The following is a 21,201-nucleotide window of genomic DNA, read 5'->3' as shown; positions in this document are numbered from 1 at the left end:
AATACTTTGTTATGCACCTGTCAGGAGTACTACAAGGCAAGGCGTGAAATGTTTTAGGAGGGGCTTGTGGATTATCAATTCTGATCTTAATTGTATTTGTGATACAGGTACTTAAACAGGGGGTCACACAAATGCTCCATACTCAGAGACAAGTCAGAGTGTGCAAAGATCACGCTACCTACTTAGCTAGCTAATATTTGTGTTGCAAACCAAGCATATTCTGAAACCTCTCTACATTTTTTGCAGCAAAATCTCTTCTCTACTGCACGACAGACGTAATTCAAACTTAACATATGGTTTTTAGTTTCAACAAAATCAGTAAAAGTGTTATTGTGTGACTGGATCTGTGGTCCGTCCCTTCATTGTCTGGTTTCTTTACAGGCCGCCATAGCATGGCGGGAGTATTGCTGTTCGGTGTTAGGTAAAAAACACATATTTCTATGTAAATTGTTTGAGTGGTGGGGAGCTGCCGGTAGAGCAGAACATACTTACCCTTATATCTGGTGTTATCACTGAATTTTAGTGATCCATTTTGGTTATTTTCAATGCTAGATTGCCTTTTACGCCAATTGGAATCTGTTTTGGAAGATACTCGAGAATGATTATTCAATGGCGATGACGTTTTAGAGAACATAATTTATTTCGTATAGTCTGGCCATGAGGCCAATAGTACAGGTGATTGGATAATATTAGGCACATTATGGCAGAGAACTTCAATTTATATTGGTTTTGGATTTTTTAAGTTAAACATTTTTCAAGATGAAGAGCTAGCTGAAATAAAATGCTGTCGTCATTTGTTGATAGTAACAAACTTGTGCAAGGTAGGATATTCATAATAATACAAGGGAAACTTTCTTGACCTTAAGTTAGTATAAGCTGGATATATGAAAAGTGCATGGTATTTATCATCTAAGTCTTCTTTACAGTAATTGCATAGACTGTCCCCAAAATCATGATCACAAAACATTCCATATTAATGCATTTTAAAATCATTCGTACAACATCTAAATTTGTCATCATGGTTCCCCCATCTTCTGTGTGTATTCATCGGTTTACAGTCACAATTCTACTTGGAACGATTTACTTTAATTTTATAATGAGTGACACTCTCTATATAGTGGGACGCTGTGAAACGTCTATGGCTAAGGATATTCATATTCGTATCAGTGTCAGAAAAGGAACATAAGACCATTTCTGGAGTCTATAAACACGACAGTGATTCTCAAATCAAGCCATTGCAGTACCATGGGCAAGGCGATGTCCGATTGTTCTCCAAGCTGCTCCTTTTCATGTCGACAAAATACAGTCATGTGTCATACACCTCTCTCTTATCACAGCCAAGTATTCAAGTTCCACGAATATACACAACCTATACATATATTGTGAAAAGTGCGCAAACGTCACTTTTCACTTTCCCCTGAACCACACGGCCAAGAAGACTGTGTAAGTCTCCAGGTATATACAGCTCGAACGGCTTTGCTGTTATAAGTGTATTTGTAAGAATGCATTGTCATGTTATAATTGTACTAGGCGAGCCAAAAATGCTTAGTTCTAATCAATAGCTTTTGTGTTTGAATTGTTCGTCCTGAAAGTGTTCTAAACGCCTCAACACATTGCTCAGAATCTGAATTGTTTGGACACGTATATGATTTATTCATTTCTGATCAACTACGAGTGATGTCCTACTTAATCATTTGTCATTTTAAAAATAGTTGTGAATCCAAGAAAGTAAATTGCGCAAATTGCTTTATTGGCGTATTGCAACGAAAGGTATCAATGGATTTCCTGCACAAACATAAAATGCGAATATGACAGAATCAAAGGCTAGACAAAAATATCATGTCGTTAGTTTCCCTTGCGAACCTGTTTTCAGTACATTATTGACCATGTGTTTGGTTCGTCTTGTATCTGTGTCTACATACTTTACGCCGCTATTCCATTTCGTGGCCTGATGTAAAGATGATAGAGGCATTCTACAGTCAGGGTCAGAAGTGCTAGTCCCACACCTCCTGCTACTGCTGCCAAGCCTCCACCAACGTCGTCAAGCGTCACTGCTGTAACAAGCTTCTCAGAGCGACATCCACTTTTGTCAGACAGAAAGCCAAATTCATGCATCCATTTTTCTGTCAACCCAGTATCCACCAGCATGTGCATCCTGATCAAAGTGAAATAACCATTAGATCTTTTAAAGAATGGCTGTGGTTTTTGTAATTAGAAAAGGGAAAAAAGGACGAGGTATAAAATGGGTCCTTTTTGGCCCGCTGGAACTGTTGAATCTAATCTAATATATAAGAAAGGATTTTAGAAATCTTTGTGAAGTTATCAGATGTTTTCAGATGAATGAGATTTAGACTTTTTGTGTTCAAAACTTGCAAGCTTTTGGACTGAATACAACACCAAATGTATAGTTAAGCCTTAATGTGTCAAAAAGCTGATTGAACAGCTTTTCCATTAGAAATCGAAAACTATTTTATTCGGACACGGACTTGTTCATAGGTTCAGTCATAGATAGTTTCCCGAAATTTAAAAAATAGCTGTTTTTGCTCACCTTTAGTCATGCTATAAGTAAAACACCGTGCCATGAAACAATGACTAGGTGTCAGTCATATGAACATGTAGACATTCTTTTACAATATTATGAACAATATAGTGTCATCGCACTGTAGCTCACCTGCATATGTAGACAATAGGTAACCACAAAGAAAGCCACTCAACAGGACAACACTCAAGTCCCAATGATTTGAACAAAATATGAAGTCACCATATGTTAAAGTTCAGCTTCTTCAGTCAGTCAGCATATATAGATAATTCGAGAGCACCAGATTCAAACCTCTTTAACACTTTCAAGTGCCATATCATTTGTGGAATCAAGCATTTTAAGTTTCAGCTCCATTGGTTGTTTTTGAAGAGATGATGTTTACATTGCGAGGAAATGTAGTTTGAGAACATTTCGGGGCATGGTCAATGTGCACATAAAATCATGGTCAAAATTATAGATTATTAAATATCGCAGAAACCAGAATACATATGTAAAGCCCCATAACTCTATATAAATCAAATATCATTTAAGAATTGATGGAAATTGTAAGTCCCCAAGAATGTGTAAGTAGTCCATCAGTGTTTTCGTCATTTCAAGAAAACAGTCTCGTGAAAAACATATGAACGTCAAATTTTGTCGTTCATACACTAATGAACTGAAATTTAGCTGTCATGTGACCGATCTCTCGTCCAATGGAAAAGTTGTATATTGTTTAAACTTCACAATAAAAAATACTGTTTCAGCCGTGGATGTCATATTGAATGTCGGATTCTGATTTGAGGACCACATTGGGATGTTATTATTGATGGGAACGAGTATGTGAAGTTTCTGCTTCTTCTTCTGGTTTCTGAGGAGAAAATGTTTACACCGCACAACTGACGAGTGACGCTGGATGACGCATGACTGACACCGGACAAACAGGCCATGACATAAGCTCATTTGACTGTCAGTCATGTGAGCTAAAGATTAACTCTACAAATTGCCACCTTAGAGAACCGAAATGGGCCACTATATAAATGCACTTAGTCTGTTGTTTTTAGCTGTCATGGTTTTGGAAGACGAATATTTCAGCTATATGGTGGAGTAATGTCAGAGATATTTACATACGACAACGCCAACGAGGTAGATGTGCCGTCGATAGGTGACGAAAGATCACTTGATATTATTCATATAGTACACAAAAGAACAAAAACGTTTTGTTTGTTGTTTTTTACTCTGAAATAATCCTGCCATATCACGGCGACCTTTAAATAATCTAATCTAGGCCAAACAAGGGTTCCGCCGCCGTTGGGGCAGGATGACACACGATGACCTGACCACAGTCTGATCACCCGATTCCATTTTTTGTGAAAGTAATACAACAAAAATGATGAACTGGGGAATCTATTCTGACCTGGAATCCCTACAGACACAAAGGTGACACATACACACGTTCCAACTCAGGCTTCAATGGTGAGGATGTCGGGAGCCCAAAAGCCATCTGATCATACTGTAATCTCTCCTGAAGGTAGGTGATTTTGCATTCCTGGGCCATGTAGCTATCTGAGATAACGGTGGCCACAACTGCAGCATACTTTTCTTTCTTCATCTTACTAACATGGTAGCTGTAGTTTACCGACAGAACACGCGGATCAGTCACATGTTGTTGTTGGATTCTCTTCCAAACTTGTTTCACGTCATCCCTCTTGGAATTCTGAAATTAACATATTTTGATCTGCCTTTCAGGACGACACACGTTCAATTTGTAAAATATGTAAAACAATTCATGTGAACTGGCAATACAAGCAAAGTCCTCTATTGTGTATTCACAGCAAAACAGATTCAATATTGATCATGTCGTACTGACACATTGTTACTGTCGATCGGGTGGTTACTGTGTGTAACCTATGTCGGAAATCCTTACTCAAAGTTCAGTTTGACCATATATATCATATGTATATAGGTGAGTATATATACGCTTGTATAGCTACGTGCAAGCACGGGTGGCTGACTAGCTTATAGTACCAGTCCACTGAGGTACCATGCCACAGTTTAACATGGGTACCCCACTCAGACATAGTAATCTGACTATACTATATATGTATGTATCTAGAGGTAAGCGATTACGTTAGAGATAATTATATTACATATGAAGCGATTTTATATTTCTCCGCATGGGGATTCGGGGTTAGATATGGTCCTTGAGCAGTGCATGCGTGTACGAGGCAGCTCAATTGATCGGGTGACTTGGACGCAACTCATAATAGCAATCACTGATTGTGGTTATTGACCTCTAGCAACCAGTAAAGAACGACTAATAAAACGATTGAGGGGATAAGCAACCACTGTGAGACTGGCAAGAAAACTTACAACCTACATTTTGCCAAGTACATGCTGAAACATCTTTTCACGAATCAATTTTGTAAATATTTTAAGAAGCATCAACAAAAGCATAAACTTAACATAAATCATGAGAACCCGACGCATGTGTACCTGGAAATATGTTTGAAAGAAACCGTTCAGCGCGAATCCTATAGTGTAGTCAAGTCTTTGAGAGAGTTCGTGAAGGTTGGTGAATGGTGGAGGTTCGGACTTCTTCACAGACAGGAAGGCGACCATCTTTGCAGTGTAGACAGATGTGATGACAACGAGAAAGATCCACCAGAAAAATGTTAGAACCTTACCAGATGCACCAGTGAATGTGTGGGTACCACCTGTAACAAAATAACGAAGTGTGAATCCAGGTGTGCAGATAAAGAGTAAGTAAGGTTTCATGTCATTTGGAACAGTATTTCAGTTATATTACAGCATGTCGGACTAATGTGGGACGGGAGCCCGACGTGAACTGTCGTAGACGTATACCAAACGTATGGTGCTGACAAACCAAGAATCATAATCTTGGCTAACGTAGAATTCGATCCCTTCATTATTGGAACCTAACACGAGTGTGGGACGCAAATCTGCACAACGATAGTTTCTTACAGTACCAAAATGTAAATTGTCCACTGAACATGGCTAATATCCGGAAATATATGCATTTATTTGGATACTCCTTTCGCATAAAAAAATTGCATGTTTGCAAATATCCCGTCTATAACAAAAATGCAGAAGACATTAAATCAGATTCGCTCACAGTAGAACTTGGGAGTTCTAAATGATAATGTTCTGAATAAATATTGTTCACTGGATATGACTAATGTGTTTAAAAAACCCAAGTTATTTGGCCACTCTTTTGAATGGAAAACGCATGTTTTGAAGCAGTGACCGACATGATATACAGTCTCTTACAAAGATCCCTTGCGCGCTCCAGAACACATGTAGCTGACTTACTTTAACAAATACAAATTTACACTCGGGAATCATTTGCTGGCTACTTTATCGCTGTTACCATGAGACCCTAGTTTGAAGCAGTTTTAATTGTATCATAATATGTTTTAAAAAATCCGCCATTACCATGAACAATGAAGCAGATGTTCACTTTTAATCTGACCAAAGAAAACACCTCATGAACCTCACTGCCATTGTCCCTTTGCTAGATGAATGCCAAATGCGTGTCTTTGTAGTCCCTTTACTTTCCCCTGAGAAATACTACCATCCTCATTACAACGTTAACACTTTAAAGTAGGCACTGAAACCTCTATTTCTTTAGCATTAAAGACAGGACTTTGAATATGTGCTTTCAATGTGACAACGTATTTGTATTAAGAATTATTGATGAAAATTCAACGCATGGTCTCTATGTCGAATGCTTATCATAATAGTGTACTTACCATGTATTAAAAAACTGAAAATAAACAGGCAATATCCCTACCCACTTTCCTGTAATGATAGATTGATTTTTTCTTAGAAAGTCGCATTTAGTGGCGTATAATGGAGTATTAATTATTTATTAGGTCTGCAGGTTATTACATGATGTTACATTGGCATTACACAAGGTTTTTTTTCAAAACTTTAATGTTCCACGGTGAAACCTTGTTAACTTAAAATCCTGCGGCCATCGTAATTATATTGATTTCAGTAGTTTGAGAAAAGGAAAATGCCGTGACAAGACTACTTTCCCAAAGCTACAAGATAAACCGCTGGTAAAGCTCAAGTACGAGATCTGTACGTTCAGCTCTTATGCATTCAAAATAACCTTTGAGTTAAACGTCCATAGAAACCCAAACAACAACAGAATATACCCCATTTGCGGAGACAGTATCAGGACAATACCTTGTTTTAGCATTGATCCAAGAATAAACCATGACATGCTGGACAGGACTTCTGTTTTCCTGTGCACAGTATCTCTAGGAGATCCGTGTCCTGGATGGAACTGTGTTACTCCATAAATTAGAAGAACACAAGCCACGCATCCCCCATACACCAGGAACACCATTTGTTTAAAAGGTTTCAACAGCAACAGCCACCTGTACTGGTCAACGTCCGGTTCTCTGTACATGACACGTACGTAGCTGGTGAGAACTGGGGGAAGGAGGTAATCCATCACAGCAGCTCTGTCATCAGAAATAGTCAAAAGAGCTGCAACCATATCCACCTCCTAAAACAGATGTTATTTCCAATTTAGCACACCCTCGTGCATTGGAAAAAATATGTTTAATTTCTTCCATAAACGACGATGTGAAATCACACGGCGTTTGCTTTTTATAGACACGTGATGTTTTTTATAGACACGTGTTGCCACTATATCGTAACAGGCGCCATTAAAGCAATTATCTGATCTTCATATTGATTGATGTCAAATTTGTGCCTTATGTGAGTTTTAGACATTGTCTTAACTTGAAGCAATATGGTTAGATATTTTGCTTTTAGGATTCATGCTGTACTGAACCTTTTGAATCTTTCATTGAGGTCGCCATTACATTAAACAACAAAATCATTTTGTCATTGAACGAGTGTTTATTATGGCCAAAGTACTGTTTGGTTTCAAAAACTTACAAAGACGGTTTGTATCTGGGCTGACATTTCAATTAAACAGAATACAGAGTTTTTTCTTGAATCTACACAGGTTGAATATCATAATAGCAAGGTATATCATAATAGCAAGGAATATCATAATAGCAAGGTATATCATAATTGGTATGCCTTCCTCTACGAGTGTTTCATTGCAAGATTGTTTCACCAACAATCACCAAAACAATTAATTGATTTGACAGTATCTTCAGAGTCCTACCTCTATTTTAAACAATGGCTATCAAAATGGAGTTCTGTGTTCTCAACGACCGCGTCTATCTATCAATAGTGTGTTGAGGCATCACTCGGAAAACGTAATGTTAACCGTAATGTTAACCATACAGTTTGCGAAAGCCGCACCTGTCACTGATCATGACCAGTTCTGAAAAGCATTTGATAATGCAGATGGGTTTGCTGCAGCGAAAGACGACTGCAGTTTTAGCCTATATAACACACACAGACAGACAGACAGACATACAGACTCTCTAATAGCCACACAAGACACAGTGACATACCAAAACAAATCAAATTATATTTTATTCATTACCCTTTTTTGTAACTGTCCAATCAGGCCAGTCCAAGTACCGTTTTCTTGTTCACCCCATACGTTATCGGGCGGTCCTATTACCTGGATGCTAAGGGGGTTGAAATGAATATAAAAAAGATACAATCAGCGAAATGTTCTTTATACGTATATGATTATACATTACTTAAACTGAACCTTTGAGCGGATTAAATATATATTGTCAAATAAAGACAATAACCATCCTAGATTTTCTGCCGAAATAGCTGTGGAAATAATATGAATGGACATCTGAAAATCAGTGATGACAAAGGGTATGTCAAGATCACAATGCCATTTCGTTTCACTGTATGTGTGTGTTGTGTGAGAGTGATTATGAGAGTAAATAAAGCGACAATACCCTTTCCATATCCAATAGAATTCTCTCCATAAAGCAGAGTCGATTGTACGATCCCGACTATATCTTGAGCATGTGTTTATGAATCACTATCAAATAGTAATGATACCAGGTGTTCGTGAAAAGGTGAGCGTATCCTGCTTAAGTCATGTTAGCTGATTGAAGTGAGTGGATAGGTGTGCATGCTTTGCTTTATGTGCATATATAACCATCATGCAATCTGTGCAATCTGTGTCTTAATTCTGGGCAGTCACTGAAGAAACTTGGACCAGGTTGGACTGTGTGTCTTGGTTATACCCTGGGCTTTATGTCACTAACTTTAGTGGCGTGCGTGTTATACGTTTAGTGATTGTTTTGGTTGTATGTATTATGTCATATTGAATAATTTGCGAATATAGGCAGTATGGCACTTCTCTCGTCATTGGAGTATTAGCTAGATATTGTACTCTCTGCATGTTGAAGAACTTTGTTATTTGAGTGAAACAATGTCAGTTTACCGGATGTTTTGTTTGTTTGTTTGTTTAACGCCGCACAGACTATCCAGATATTGAGCATCGATCCTCGCAAATGGGATCGATGACATGCATCAACCAAGTCAGCGAGCCTGACCACTCGATACCGTTAGTCGCCTCTTACAACAAGCATAGTCGCCTTTTACCTATTCTACCCCGGATCTTCACAGGTACTTACCGGATGTAAGTTACTCCATTATGTAAGTAAACCCATTCTAGTCCCTAAGATGGTGGGGGAGTGAGATGGCTGAGAAACATTGAAACAGTACAAGAGACATGAGGAGTGTATGAGCGAGTTGTGTGGGTCGATTGGGAGCGGTGAGTGCATGAAAGTGGAATATTTAGGAAATTGTAGGAAATTTGTTTTTTTTGTTATATCTATAAATCTATAAAATCCCCTTTAAGGTTCTGTGGTCTTTTCACGTGTGACTGGGTAAGCATGTCCTGCCCTACCGGTAGCACCCGACAATCATACAATTTGCATAAAAAGTACTCATGCCATGCGACGTTAGCCTGTAACAAACCAGACAATCAAGTGATCGATGAACCAGAAAATCCAGTTACACGAGTGAAGCATTGTTGATTTTGTTGAAACTAATAATAAAAAACGGTATGCTAATTTTTCAATCACGTCTTTTGTGTTCAAGTGCAGAGATTTTGCTGCTCATGAGTAAAGAAAAACGTTAAGAAATATATTCGTTTTGCAACACAGTGGGGCGCATTTTTAAAGTATCGGTTGACTCAACATAGGTTTATGCTGCTGAGCTTATGACTTCAGTCCACTGGCAGAAGGACGAAATGTAATAGTGTAGTATTTAAATTATCTCTTTATATAGAAATACTATCAATAGTGACTTTATACCCAGTGACGTGCTCTAAATATCTTGACGTACCTGAAGTTCAGCTGTTGAGCCATTGCATTGAGCACTTTCATTGTTATCCCAGTAAAGATCTTCATTGTGGTTGTGTTGTGATTCCCAACAGAAGAAACAGATTGTTGGTTGTAAGGCAATGCATACATATATAATTAAACTTTTCAACAAATATAAATGCAAGAAATGTTGCCAATTGTTATCTTACAATTCAATCAGGCATGTTGTGGGGAACACTGGTTAAAAGGTTGTAGAAGAAGTACCATAAATCTACATAAATATATAACATGCTTCAAATTCTCATAAATTCTCTAACTAACGCTGATGTTTCAATTCATTTTAAAATAAACACTTATGATGTGACACTGAACCGGAAATAAAAGAGACCAGTAAAACTGCCATCTGTGTCATGTTTAGATTTGTGCATAAAGATTCAGAATGACAACTGCTATGCAAAAGACTGTATGAGAAGAAATTCAAGTCAATAGTCAACTTTCCCTTTTTTTCGAGCAGAAGTCCAGCACCTAGATATAACAACCTGCTTGCTCTTTCAACGAAATTTTCAAAAATCGTCGTACGACTCGTGCTCAAATGTTGATCGACAAGGATTACAGCACTCAGCCTTAGAAAAACGTTCAAAACGATTTACGGTAGACATGAGGACATTTCTAAATTCGACGCACCAGTAACCAAAATGATGAATGATGCGTGTGACTTGTGCCATATGTTCCCGTGTTGTTTCAGGTGAACAACTGACTTCCATCTGCATGTGTTTGTGATTGATGCCACCGTGGGGCAGGATACGTTCACCTTTTCGCGAACGTCTGGTTATTCAGTTTGTGATAGTGCTTCATAAATAAATGTTTATGATGTATCCCGACACAGAATCGTATGATTATGGAAAGACCTTGGTCGCTTTATTTCTTGTTATATCTCAATGAGAGCTAGCGATATTTTCTCACCTACTATGAGCCCATTCTCTCTTGTTGTTCTCCCCGCAAAGTCGTCAGGGACCGTGACGGAATGGTCAAGGTAAGTACAGATAAATCTTCTTTTAACTAGTATGGGCACTGACTGAATAAACGCGAGATTTCACGGGACGAGGCCAAAGGTTATATATCATTCCCAGGCCTCGATTCAATGTTTATATGATGAGACACGTTTTCAAAAAGTTAATATCTCTAGGTCGTGTCGTAGAGCCAAATAAAAATTCAACCCATGCCACATTACTATTTACGTTCGTTATCTCCTCAGCATTCTGGTTGAATGGAGATAAAGACATGGTGTTTCCATTTTTTGGTAAATGTTCCAAGTGGAAAGGAATATGAAATCTTTGTCCAAATCTGACTGAAAACGCAATGATGAATTAAAGTTTCTTTGCCGCACTCTGGAATGAGCGGCGTCTCGATTCTACACATGTCACGATCAGATTGCGAATTGATCCCCACTGAGCTTGTAGGTCCGTTCTGATTAGTTTGACATTACATGGCAGTCACATGGCGACATGTTGCGGTCACGGGGCAGGTTTTTTCTCGTCACCAAGTTTTCCTCTGTGAAGCTTTCAAAAACTTTAGTGGTAGATATTTCTAAACAATATTATGTCCGAGAGAATTCCCTTTTTTGACTTGTGCCATGTGTTTTTTCACGTACTCAACTGAGTTGCCTTTGCATGTGTTCGTGATGGGAGCATTTCACATCGGATTCATGTCAGAACGGCCTCAAAGGCAACGTCCAAACGGCAACAAAAAAGTCCAAACGCCTACAAATCGATAGTCAAAAGGGCGACACATAAAGTCAAAACTGCCACAGGTAAAAATACAGAAGACAAACTCAATAATTGCATCACACCAGACACATGGTTTGTATTATACATGGTACCTATAACATGCAATAACAGTTCTTAGCACATACCATGTACCTTGCACGCCAATCAGCCTGTAGGCCGAGGAGGGACGCCTCCTTGTGTAGGGCAGGTACCAAATTAAATAAACCAAGGGACTGCTCTACTACAATTGATCCGGGGTAGAATAGGTCTTCACCAACCCATGCTTGCCGTAAAAGGCGACTTTGCTTGTCGTAAAAGGCGACTAACGGGATCGGGTGGTCAGACTCGCTGACTTGGTTGATGCATGTCATCGATCCCAATTGCGAGGATCGATGCTCATGATATTAATCACTGGATTGTCTGGTCCAGACTAGATTATTTACAGACCGCCGTCATATAGCTGGAATATTGCTCAGTGCGGCGTAATACAACCAACAAACCAACCAACCAACTCTACTACAATTTGTATTTGCAACCCTAGAATCGTCAAATGTATAATATTAAAAGTAAATTTGATAAAGATTTTACAAACTAATGTCCGTATAGTATAGTAGTAATACACATATCTTGTTTTTTCAAGTTAATCTCCAACAAAGTCAAAATATATGCATATTGACTGTGATATTTTAGATTTTTTTTGTCCTAACTGTTTCATGTTAGTGTCCCTTTTGTCACACTTGTCATTTGTCTAAAGTTCCTGTTTTGGAAAATAAGTAAATAAGTCAAAATATATACATCTTGTTTTGATGTGAAGCACTTTACCTTTACAACAAACATTTGAAACTTTACTGCAACGAACGAAGCAGGAATTTATACTTTAGAATCAAATTGTCCAAACTGTTACATATTGTTAGTGCTAACAGGACATCCGAGTTTGTGACAAGATTGTCTTCGGTCAAACTTTAATAGAAATAAATGCAAGATCTAATTTTGTATTCTATAGGAAATGTATACCATAACGATTACCTGATATGTAGAGAATGTAAACTATGGTAATTAAAATTTGGATGAAAAGTTTGAAGAACAGGCTTGTGACAGACCAAAACTGGTCTTTTTGAGTGTCTAAATTATCTATGTTAAATTTTTTTATTTAAGTATGGAATAATTCATCACAATTCACACGCGCAGCTTTACATATGTTAGAATGTAACATTTAAATGAACAAAAAATGTTCAAAGTAAATAACTTTTTAATATCTTACTGTGTAACAAACAATGTTACAACTTTTGAAAATGACTCGTACACATCCTTCTTACATAGGATATTCATTCTGTGTTAAATTCATTCATTATTTCGACTTTTAACCTGTGGCCGTTATGACTTTTTGTTGGTGTGGCCGTTATGATTCTGTCTGTGGCAGTTTTGGCTATGGGTTTGTGGCCGTTTTGACTGCAACTCTTTGTGATTGGTGCCACCAGTGGGACAGGATACGTATCATCACCAGTTGATGACTATGGAAAGATTTGTGTCGCTTTTATGGGTGTAATGTGCCTTTTAAACAAAAAAATGTAATCCGCTATTGTTCATTAATACATAAGGTTATATCTGCCACAAACAATGTACCGATGTACCAATATTCTAAGGGTTCAAAGGTTATGTAATAACAACTAACCCCTTTTATCGTCGATACCAGGAGTGTTCTTTTGTTCAAGCCGTACTTCATATTCGGGAAGGCCTCCGTCATCTGAAATGAGGTGACTGGAACAAGTCTTCCTGCAGTCCCAGTCCCGTGCAATGTGGACACAGCCACGCCTTCTGTTTCCTGCACCAATTAAAGTTAACATAATTTTCCTTTACTGTAAGCATGTTAAATAACATACCGATCTATGGACAAAACACTAATTGTTTAAGAATAAAAATGAGGCAGGATTTTGGAATGTTACCACGGTTACATCTGTTATACAATGTGTTATACTGTATTGCAAAGATATAACGTTTGAGAGAAATTAATAAGTGACAAAATGTTGTGCCACTTTGTCAGGTTCACTTCACTATCCACCTCGAACAGTTGCAAGCTACCTCACCCCTACCACCTACATTGTGTGACTTTGTAAAAAGACTGGGAAAATATTCCTCTGTCACAATACCAATTGCCTGAACATTTCATTGATTTATTTGATTGTCTGACTGATTCAACTAGAACTAAAACCGAGATACTGAATAAAGCTTTCTTACTGAGCATAGACTTTTTACTCGAATATTTTCCTCGAATGTAATGAACAATATTTCTGGGGCGGGATCTGGATCCGACGAGATATAAATGACTCAGGCCATTGGTTAGGTCATCTTCCCGAGGCAATGGCGTTTACTGACTCTAAAAGTCCAGGTTCTACCCTTGCCGAACTAGCCTGGAATTCCGGAGTTACATTGTTGCTGTACTAACGAGTGCATGCACAGTCAAATCAAAATCGCGTGACGCACTGGACATCCGGTTCGTAAACAACATGGATTTCAATGTGCAGATCTCGGTCGACTGAAAGATGTCCAAAGCATGTATACCGCCAAATGGGCGTTGACAGATGTTTTGCAAATCTTTTCATGTTTTTAACCAAGGTCCTCAAGTGATTTGATGCACTTCGTAGGATAAGGCCTGTTTTATTAGAATATAGATCTCGATTACCGATCAGATCGTCTTGAATGGGCACCGCCATTTTCTTTGAAGCATTTGCAAGTGATATGAGAATCGGTATCTGATTGGTCAGTAGGAGGGACATAGAAGGGGCATAACTCTTAATAGCCAATGGTGGCGCTACGATCGCGCCTGGAAATTCCAGCCTACATGTAGTTCGGCAAGGGTGGAAACTGGACTTTTATAGTCAGTTGACGTCTTTGACCTGTCAAGATGTGGTTAGGTACTCAGAGCATTGGTCAATTCACTTAAACAGCGTTTAATTAATAGATGGATGCTTATCAATGGCAATATACTTGCCCTTCTCAACTGTGAAAGTGGTGATACAAAAAGGACATTCTCTAAATCCAGGGACAGGAGCAGGATGTCATGCAATGTACTCCTCTCGGCAAGGACTATCCACTTGGAGAGGTGTCGGTAGTCACTTGTTCTATTCGAAGTGGTGTCATAATTATTTGCCTGACGAGAAAGAATATCATAGTATAGAAGTAATTATGCAACTAATGCTAGTTTCGGTGTTTTATTCGCCCTATGTTTGATTTTTTAAATTGAGTTATACAAAAAAGCAACCATTTCATCTTTTCTCAGTTATTTATCAATATGAAAGACCAGTTTGGCATTATTTGAATCTATGGTTTTGGGGTCACTATCAAAAATGCATGTCAGGATTCAATGTACCAGTAACGATGTTTTAGTAAATACGAGTTTCACTAAAATGAAATTGATACGACATGGAAAGGAATATGTACGATGGTATGTGCCACTTCTTAGCCGACCGGCCCACATGCACACCTGAACATGAAACATATGAAAACACATGCATATATGCAGATTAAAAACTGTGTAGCATTTAGTCTAGTACATCAGAATTATCACAGAGATCCCCAATAATGGGTTTTATACATTGCACTTTGATTGTGGACAATAGAACCCAGATCTTAAGTGTGACAACCAAATGTTTGAAGGATAATGTGAACCATTAAATGTTACGCTTACCGTTTTGAGAGCAAATAAAGTATGAATGGGATTGCAAAGCAGTACAATGTTGACAGATGGAAACATGACAAAGTACACTGTCTTCAGGGTGTAATTCATGTCTGTTGTATCAATGTTGAAATCCAGGATTTTACAGGAAGGTCTCTTTGATGCCATCACAGACTGCAACGTCGAAACTGTATGTTCTAAAAGTATAAGAAAATGTGTAGATGAAGCTCATACTATAGCATATTATCAGTCTTCATGTAAACTTTTGTACTCTACAATCTTCAAAACTTATATCGTGATAGAGTTAGATGAACAGATATGCAACAAACAATACACATAACTGTGAAACGATCAGTATTTTACAAGGATATACGTGAACCTCCGAAGGACCCTTTGACATACCAGTTGATTTATAGAGCATTGCGATATTCCAATGATACACGAGAATTTGCACCGGTATATGGATTCCCAACAATAAGATCCACAAAACATTGTGAATTTCAAGACAACAAGACAAGACACATTTTTATTCGGAACTTCAGGCCACCGGCCCATAATACAATGGAAATATACTGTATATATATATATGCAATATGTGAATTTCTAGTGATTAATGATACCTTAGAATCTTCAGAGTCCAGGTTTTTTATTTATTTTACCAATTGCATCTCTCATTTGGGAGTATATTCAGGAGATGAATCTTTGGAGTGGTTCTTTTTCTGACTGTTTATGATGTTACCTGACGACGTGTCATACACGATGCTCACTGATGTCCAGTTGAAGGATCTAATGACATCAGCGATGAAGATGGTAGGTGTCGATTGTTCCGGTGAAAATTCCTTAGATATTGCATCCACATTAAGTAGTCTTCCCTCTAAGTCAAGAAATAGTATATCAAACCAATAGTCATAAAATATATAAAAACCAAGAGTTATAATCGTCAAACTACCTATCTATGCCGACCCTTCACGGCAGGATATGTTTTAAATTTAAATATGCTACATTTACATGTTGGAATTCCCTTGCTCTTGCCCTTTCCAATTCTCGGCCTTCCCTTTATATCGAGCAATATTCCAACAGTTCCTGAATTTCGTGTCTATATTTCACAACTTTTGAGGTACAATCGAGCATGCATATTATGTTCCCATTTTCCCGTGCGCATGTCTGGCATAAGAGATCAATGAATGACAACAGATCTGAAAAATATGCAGATGTGTTTGATGATAAAGAGTTGATAATAATGATGAAAAAATTGAGTAATTGTAAGCTTATATCCAGGAGGAAAACTGAGGATAATAAACAGTTTATCAAAGACATCAAGGTGCATTTCTGGAAAATGCACTTTACGTATAAACCCACCACTATTTAAATATCATCCGTTGATTTGTCGTAGCATAGCCTAATCAACTGATCAATGGTCATTTTGGCACTCTTCCTGAAGCGCAAGACCCCTGATGGCTGGCGGATTTTGACAATGACGAAGATGCCTGCCCATAATGTCCTTAAATGACGACATGCATTGTCAGCATGGAAGACAAAACGTCGATCAGCGTTTCGTGCAAGGTGTAGTCCTCCCATGGACGAAGTCCACTGGCTTTATGTCCGAGACCGCCTCTGTGGTCTAGTGGTAGAGCGTCCGCCCGGAGTGCGGAAGGTCCGGGGTTCTTTCCCCGGACGCGTTATACAAAACGACGTTAAAAGATGGTACTTGTTGTTACCCTGTCTGGCGCTCGGCATTAAGGGGCTTAAACAAGGACTCATCGGCATGCACGTCGCTATATAATCTAAGTTCGCCTAAGAACATTTCATGTGACCATCGTCTATTCCTCCAGTCCCTACGTTGTATGCACCATAGGTTTTAGACTGCTGGGTGGCGATCGGTCATACTATACGTGGCTGTCTAGGACACAAGAACTGGATCTCCGTGAATCAATCCTGGACGGATCTTGTGAATCAAGGGCATCGTGATCGGGATCAAAAAATTGTTTTGGGCGGAATCTATTCCTCAATGAGATAATCAAAGACAAATTAAGTGTATTGGCAACAATACGAAAACTTGTACCAATTTATAAAATGTCTATGGCCTGAAGACGTTCGTCCTGTTGCAGATTTTGCAATGATACCAAGCAATGAAAGTACAGTGTGTGTTTGAAACAGTTGTGCGAGATATTTATTGAATTAACACACATTAACATTCAATAAAAGTGTTACAATCCTCATTACACCCTCAGCGAAGCACGAAAAGTGGAAGGGGCGTATTAAGACATCACCACATGACCAGTGGTAGGATTTTCCAGATTACAATCTCTGGTTTTTCTGAAGAAGCTTTTTTGTTACATTTTCTTATATCCGCTACTCATTTCAACAGAATATAAAGTTTGAAATTAGCGTTTGAAGCATGCTATCTGTCACTTTGCTTTGAAAATGATCAGTTCCCTTACTCATAAATGAATATAGTTGTCATCCCCAAACCCGTAAATAAATCGTAAATCAACTGTGCAAACTTACCTGCAAAGCAGAATGTGTGTACGATGGTAATTAGTATGAACATTTCCTTCGTTCCTTTCTCCAAGTGTGAAAGATGTTTTTGACTGTTTGAGCAGAATACCAGTCGGTTGTAAGCTGTATTTAAAAAAATTGGAATTCTATTGCTCTACATACATAGTACCGTTAATGCTTTAAGCGTCAAGCATAAAAGCCATTATCCTAATAGTAGCCTCAACAGATGGATTTTTATATGAAGTGTTAAGGAATACAAATTACTTATTTTGGAAAGCAATTTATTTGTGAGTAAATGCAAAGCAAATAATGTCGCCAGCCTAATCTAACATACACATTTCGTGATCGATCCTTAGATAGCACGGCTAATGGCAGTGACATTCGGGATCTATTTCCATGTAAAATTAAACATTCATAGTAGACCTCGAAGCTTCATAACAATCAATATGAAGGGAGATGCATGCACCAAGCTTATGAACCAACACATCCTTGTCAAAACTACCAACAATAAGAAGCTGATACTGACTATAATCAAACAGGGCCTATCAAGTACAGAGCATATATAAATAAACTGAACAACAAAAGTTCCTGTGACATTGAATAAGATTTAATGCAAAGTTATGTTTTTAACCAAATCTGAAAAAAAAACCGATTGCATCAGATAAAAGACTCCTGTAAGTGTTCAAATGGTTTAGTTTGCAATACTGACTTCAGAAAATGCGTGATCTCATAAAACATGAACATACCAAAATGTCAATTTACAAATCAATAGCGTGTGTGTCAACCTTTGGTTGCGATGCAAGCAACACATCTTCGTCTCATTGAATGGACCAGGCGTCGCACAAAGTCCTGTGGGATATCTGTCCATATCTGCTGGAGCATGTTTCGGAGTTCCTGGAGTGTCTGTGGAACACGTGGTTGACGTCGAAGGCGCCGATCCATCACATCCCACATGTGCTCGATTGGTGAGAGATCAGGGGAGCGAGCCGGCCAGGGGATGACATTCACGTTGTTTTGTTGAAGAGAATCCTGAACAAGTCGAGCAATATGAGGCCGGGCGTTGTCATGTTGAAACGGTAGAACAACAGGGCCGATGATCTCGTCGAGGTAGCGCTGTCCATTGAGATATCCCTCTACCGCCATCAAACGGGTCCTCTGTCTTGCTGTAATCTCACCCCATACCATAACGCTGCCGCCCCCGAACCGATCCTCATACATGACGCAATGATTGACGTAACGTTCACTTCGACGTCGGTACACTCGAATCCGCCCATCGCTGTGGCTGAGGTGAAAACGAGACTCGTCAGTTAATAGAACTTGCCCCACTGCACGGCCCTCCAGCGTAGACGCTGTCTGCACCACTGTAGACGTGCTTGACGGTGGTTTCCTGTCAAAATGGGACGTCTGACGGGTCTTCTGGCGACAATCCCTGCACATCTGAGGCGACGACGTACGGTTTGTGAAGATATTCGTCGAAGGTCAGGGATGGTTCTTGCAGTCACTGTTTCTGGCTGGAATCTATTTCGTAGGTGTGTTGTTCGAATCCAGTTGTCTGGTTATGCGTGGCCTGCCACACCGAGGATGGTCTCTGACTGCAATCGTCTGTTGCCAACGATGCCATAAACACCAATGGTGTTTCTGTGGACGTTAAATTGTCTAGCAACATCACGTTGACTCAATCCGGCTTCAAGCATGCCAATGGCTCGCAGACGCTCATTTTCGGACAGGCGTGGCATTTCGTAATGTTGTATAATTGCGTAATTTTTTTAATTTTTTTGAGTGGTTGCTGTCAGCACGATGCTAAACAATGCATATGGAATCCCGTTAACGCACATGTTTTTGTACCCATTCTTGGGTAGTGTAATGCATGGGGCTTGCATAAAAGTCAACTTTTGCATGGAATGCATGCTTTTCTGAGCAGGTGCGTTTTTGTGACTTGATTCCATACATGTACTAGAATATTGAAAACCAAACTTTACTTGTTTGAAAAATACACAAAAATATTGGTGCAACAGGAACTTTTGTTGTTGAGTATAGATTGATTTTTCCACCCTTTACCAAACTATCTTTCATGACAAATTGAAAAAGAAATAACATTCTCTTGGCATAAGGGGCTTTTGTTTCCAAGAAAGGGGTTTAGAAACATAATTTCATTAATCTATAATGGGTACAGACAATTTAAGTATCCCCACTGAGAACTGTTCAGAAACCAAAAATATGAATGTGAGTTGCAGTATTTCCTGAATGTCAATGTCGTTGCGAAAACCTCCAGACAAGTAGTACATATCCCCATAGGTACTCACTGCGCTCACCCGTTCCGCTTTGCATACGAATCTTTTATGCATTGTTCGCCTGAGAAAGGATATATTGTCAAAAACTTCAGTATACCATGAGCTCCTGCCTATAGCGTCTACATTTCTCAATTGCTACATTATCTGTTCATTTTCGACTTTCTAATAACTGGATGAAGAGATGAGTCTGGATTAGCATGGCTTTGAGAATTAAGTTTTTAAAATTCCGTGATTGAGCTCAAACACTCTGACAAGATATCTAATTTAAGTTATAATGTACTTTCATATCTGTACTTATAACATTAAATCGTATTTTACCTGGTGAATAATAGTGATATAGCTCTTTTATTACATTTTCGAATGGCTTGGAAAGCATAGATCCGAAACCGCGGTACAGACAAAAATAAAAATCCCAATAATCTTCTGAAACTTGTCCTGGATAATACAAATTGTTTTCATTAAAGTTCGAAAGGTATGAATTTATTTTGAACTAAATAATTGGCCAATCGTGTGGTTTTACAGGTTAAATAGCTCAGATCTCGAAGTGTATTCCTAAATGAAGACGTTTCGTGTGGTTTCAATTTACATTTATGGAAACGACAATAGCTAAACCATGTTGAAGGCTTTATTGCTTGAAAGATATATTCAGTGGTACTCTAAAATGCACCTCGCGTACGATCATTATGTATCAATGGAGTGTCCCACAACGGGTCCTGGAAATCGCTTCAATTGTTTTCTCGACAAGGTTGAACCTGACAAGGCAAACCGAGGGGTTACGAGGGGCCTATGGCTTATTAGTTCTCACTTTGATTGTAAGGGTTGTCCAGGGACATAAACAATGGGTCACACAAATTGTGATGGTCCATTCCCTGAGACAAGTCGGGGTCTTTAAAGAACACTTAGGTACCTAACATTTCCTGTCTTGTATGAGCAGAACGTCTTCAAATTGAGTTCTAACGTGCATTTATCGTTCATGCTTTTCTCTTTTCTCTTCGGAAAAAATAATGTCTTGATCTTCGTGATTTCAGGCTGAATCTATTGACCGAGTTGATTAGCTGTCATCATGCTGTGTTTACAGTGGACTTCTCAACATAGTTTGTTTCAGATCCACCACTATTTGTCATAGGTGTAGTTCCATTTTCAGTTATGATTGTATGACCGACATTTTGATATTGACCGAGTGTTGAAATGTGCAGCTTTC

At 38.6% G+C, this 21,201-nt stretch overlaps 1 protein-coding gene across 1 annotated transcript; it reads right to left on the bottom strand.

The window, feature by feature from the left end:
* Positions 1-1,776: 1,776 nt before the first annotated feature.
* LOC124125379 lies at positions 1,777-5,208 on the bottom strand. Its single transcript, XM_046488693.2, has 3 exons — positions 5,012-5,208; positions 3,967-4,232; positions 1,777-2,155 (listed from the first exon to the last, which is right to left on the bottom strand). Exons 1-3 carry the CDS (start codon positions 5,135-5,137, stop codon positions 1,924-1,926), a joined length of 624 nt encoding a protein of 207 aa, XP_046344649.1. The 5' UTR covers positions 5,138-5,208; the 3' UTR covers positions 1,777-1,923.
* Between the last annotated feature and the right edge of the window lie 15,993 nt (positions 5,209-21,201).

The sequence above is a fragment of the Haliotis rufescens genome, unplaced genomic scaffold, assembly GCF_023055435.1.
Source record: "Haliotis rufescens isolate VD_foot unplaced genomic scaffold, xgHalRufe1.0.p SCAF_3, whole genome shotgun sequence".
Lineage (NCBI taxonomy): Eukaryota > Metazoa > Mollusca > Gastropoda > Lepetellida > Haliotidae > Haliotis > Haliotis rufescens.
Note: the sequence above shows the minus strand (reverse complement) of the source record. Positions and strands in the feature narration are given on the sequence as shown.

Bases quoted from the DNA above. Each gene is read 5' to 3' on its own strand.
- LOC124125379 (XM_046488693.2), bottom strand. From the start codon at position 5,137: ATGGTCGCCTTCCTGTCTGTGAAGAAGTCCGAACCTCCACCATTCACC. The intron at 4,233-5,011 runs GTACACATGCGT...TGTTAATTTCAG, and splicing joins TCTTTCAAACATATTTCCAG to AATTCCAAGAGGGATGACGT. The intron at 2,156-3,966 runs GTATGTGTCACC...CACTTTGATCAG, and splicing joins AAGCCTGAGTTGGAACGTGT to GATGCACATGCTGGTGGATA.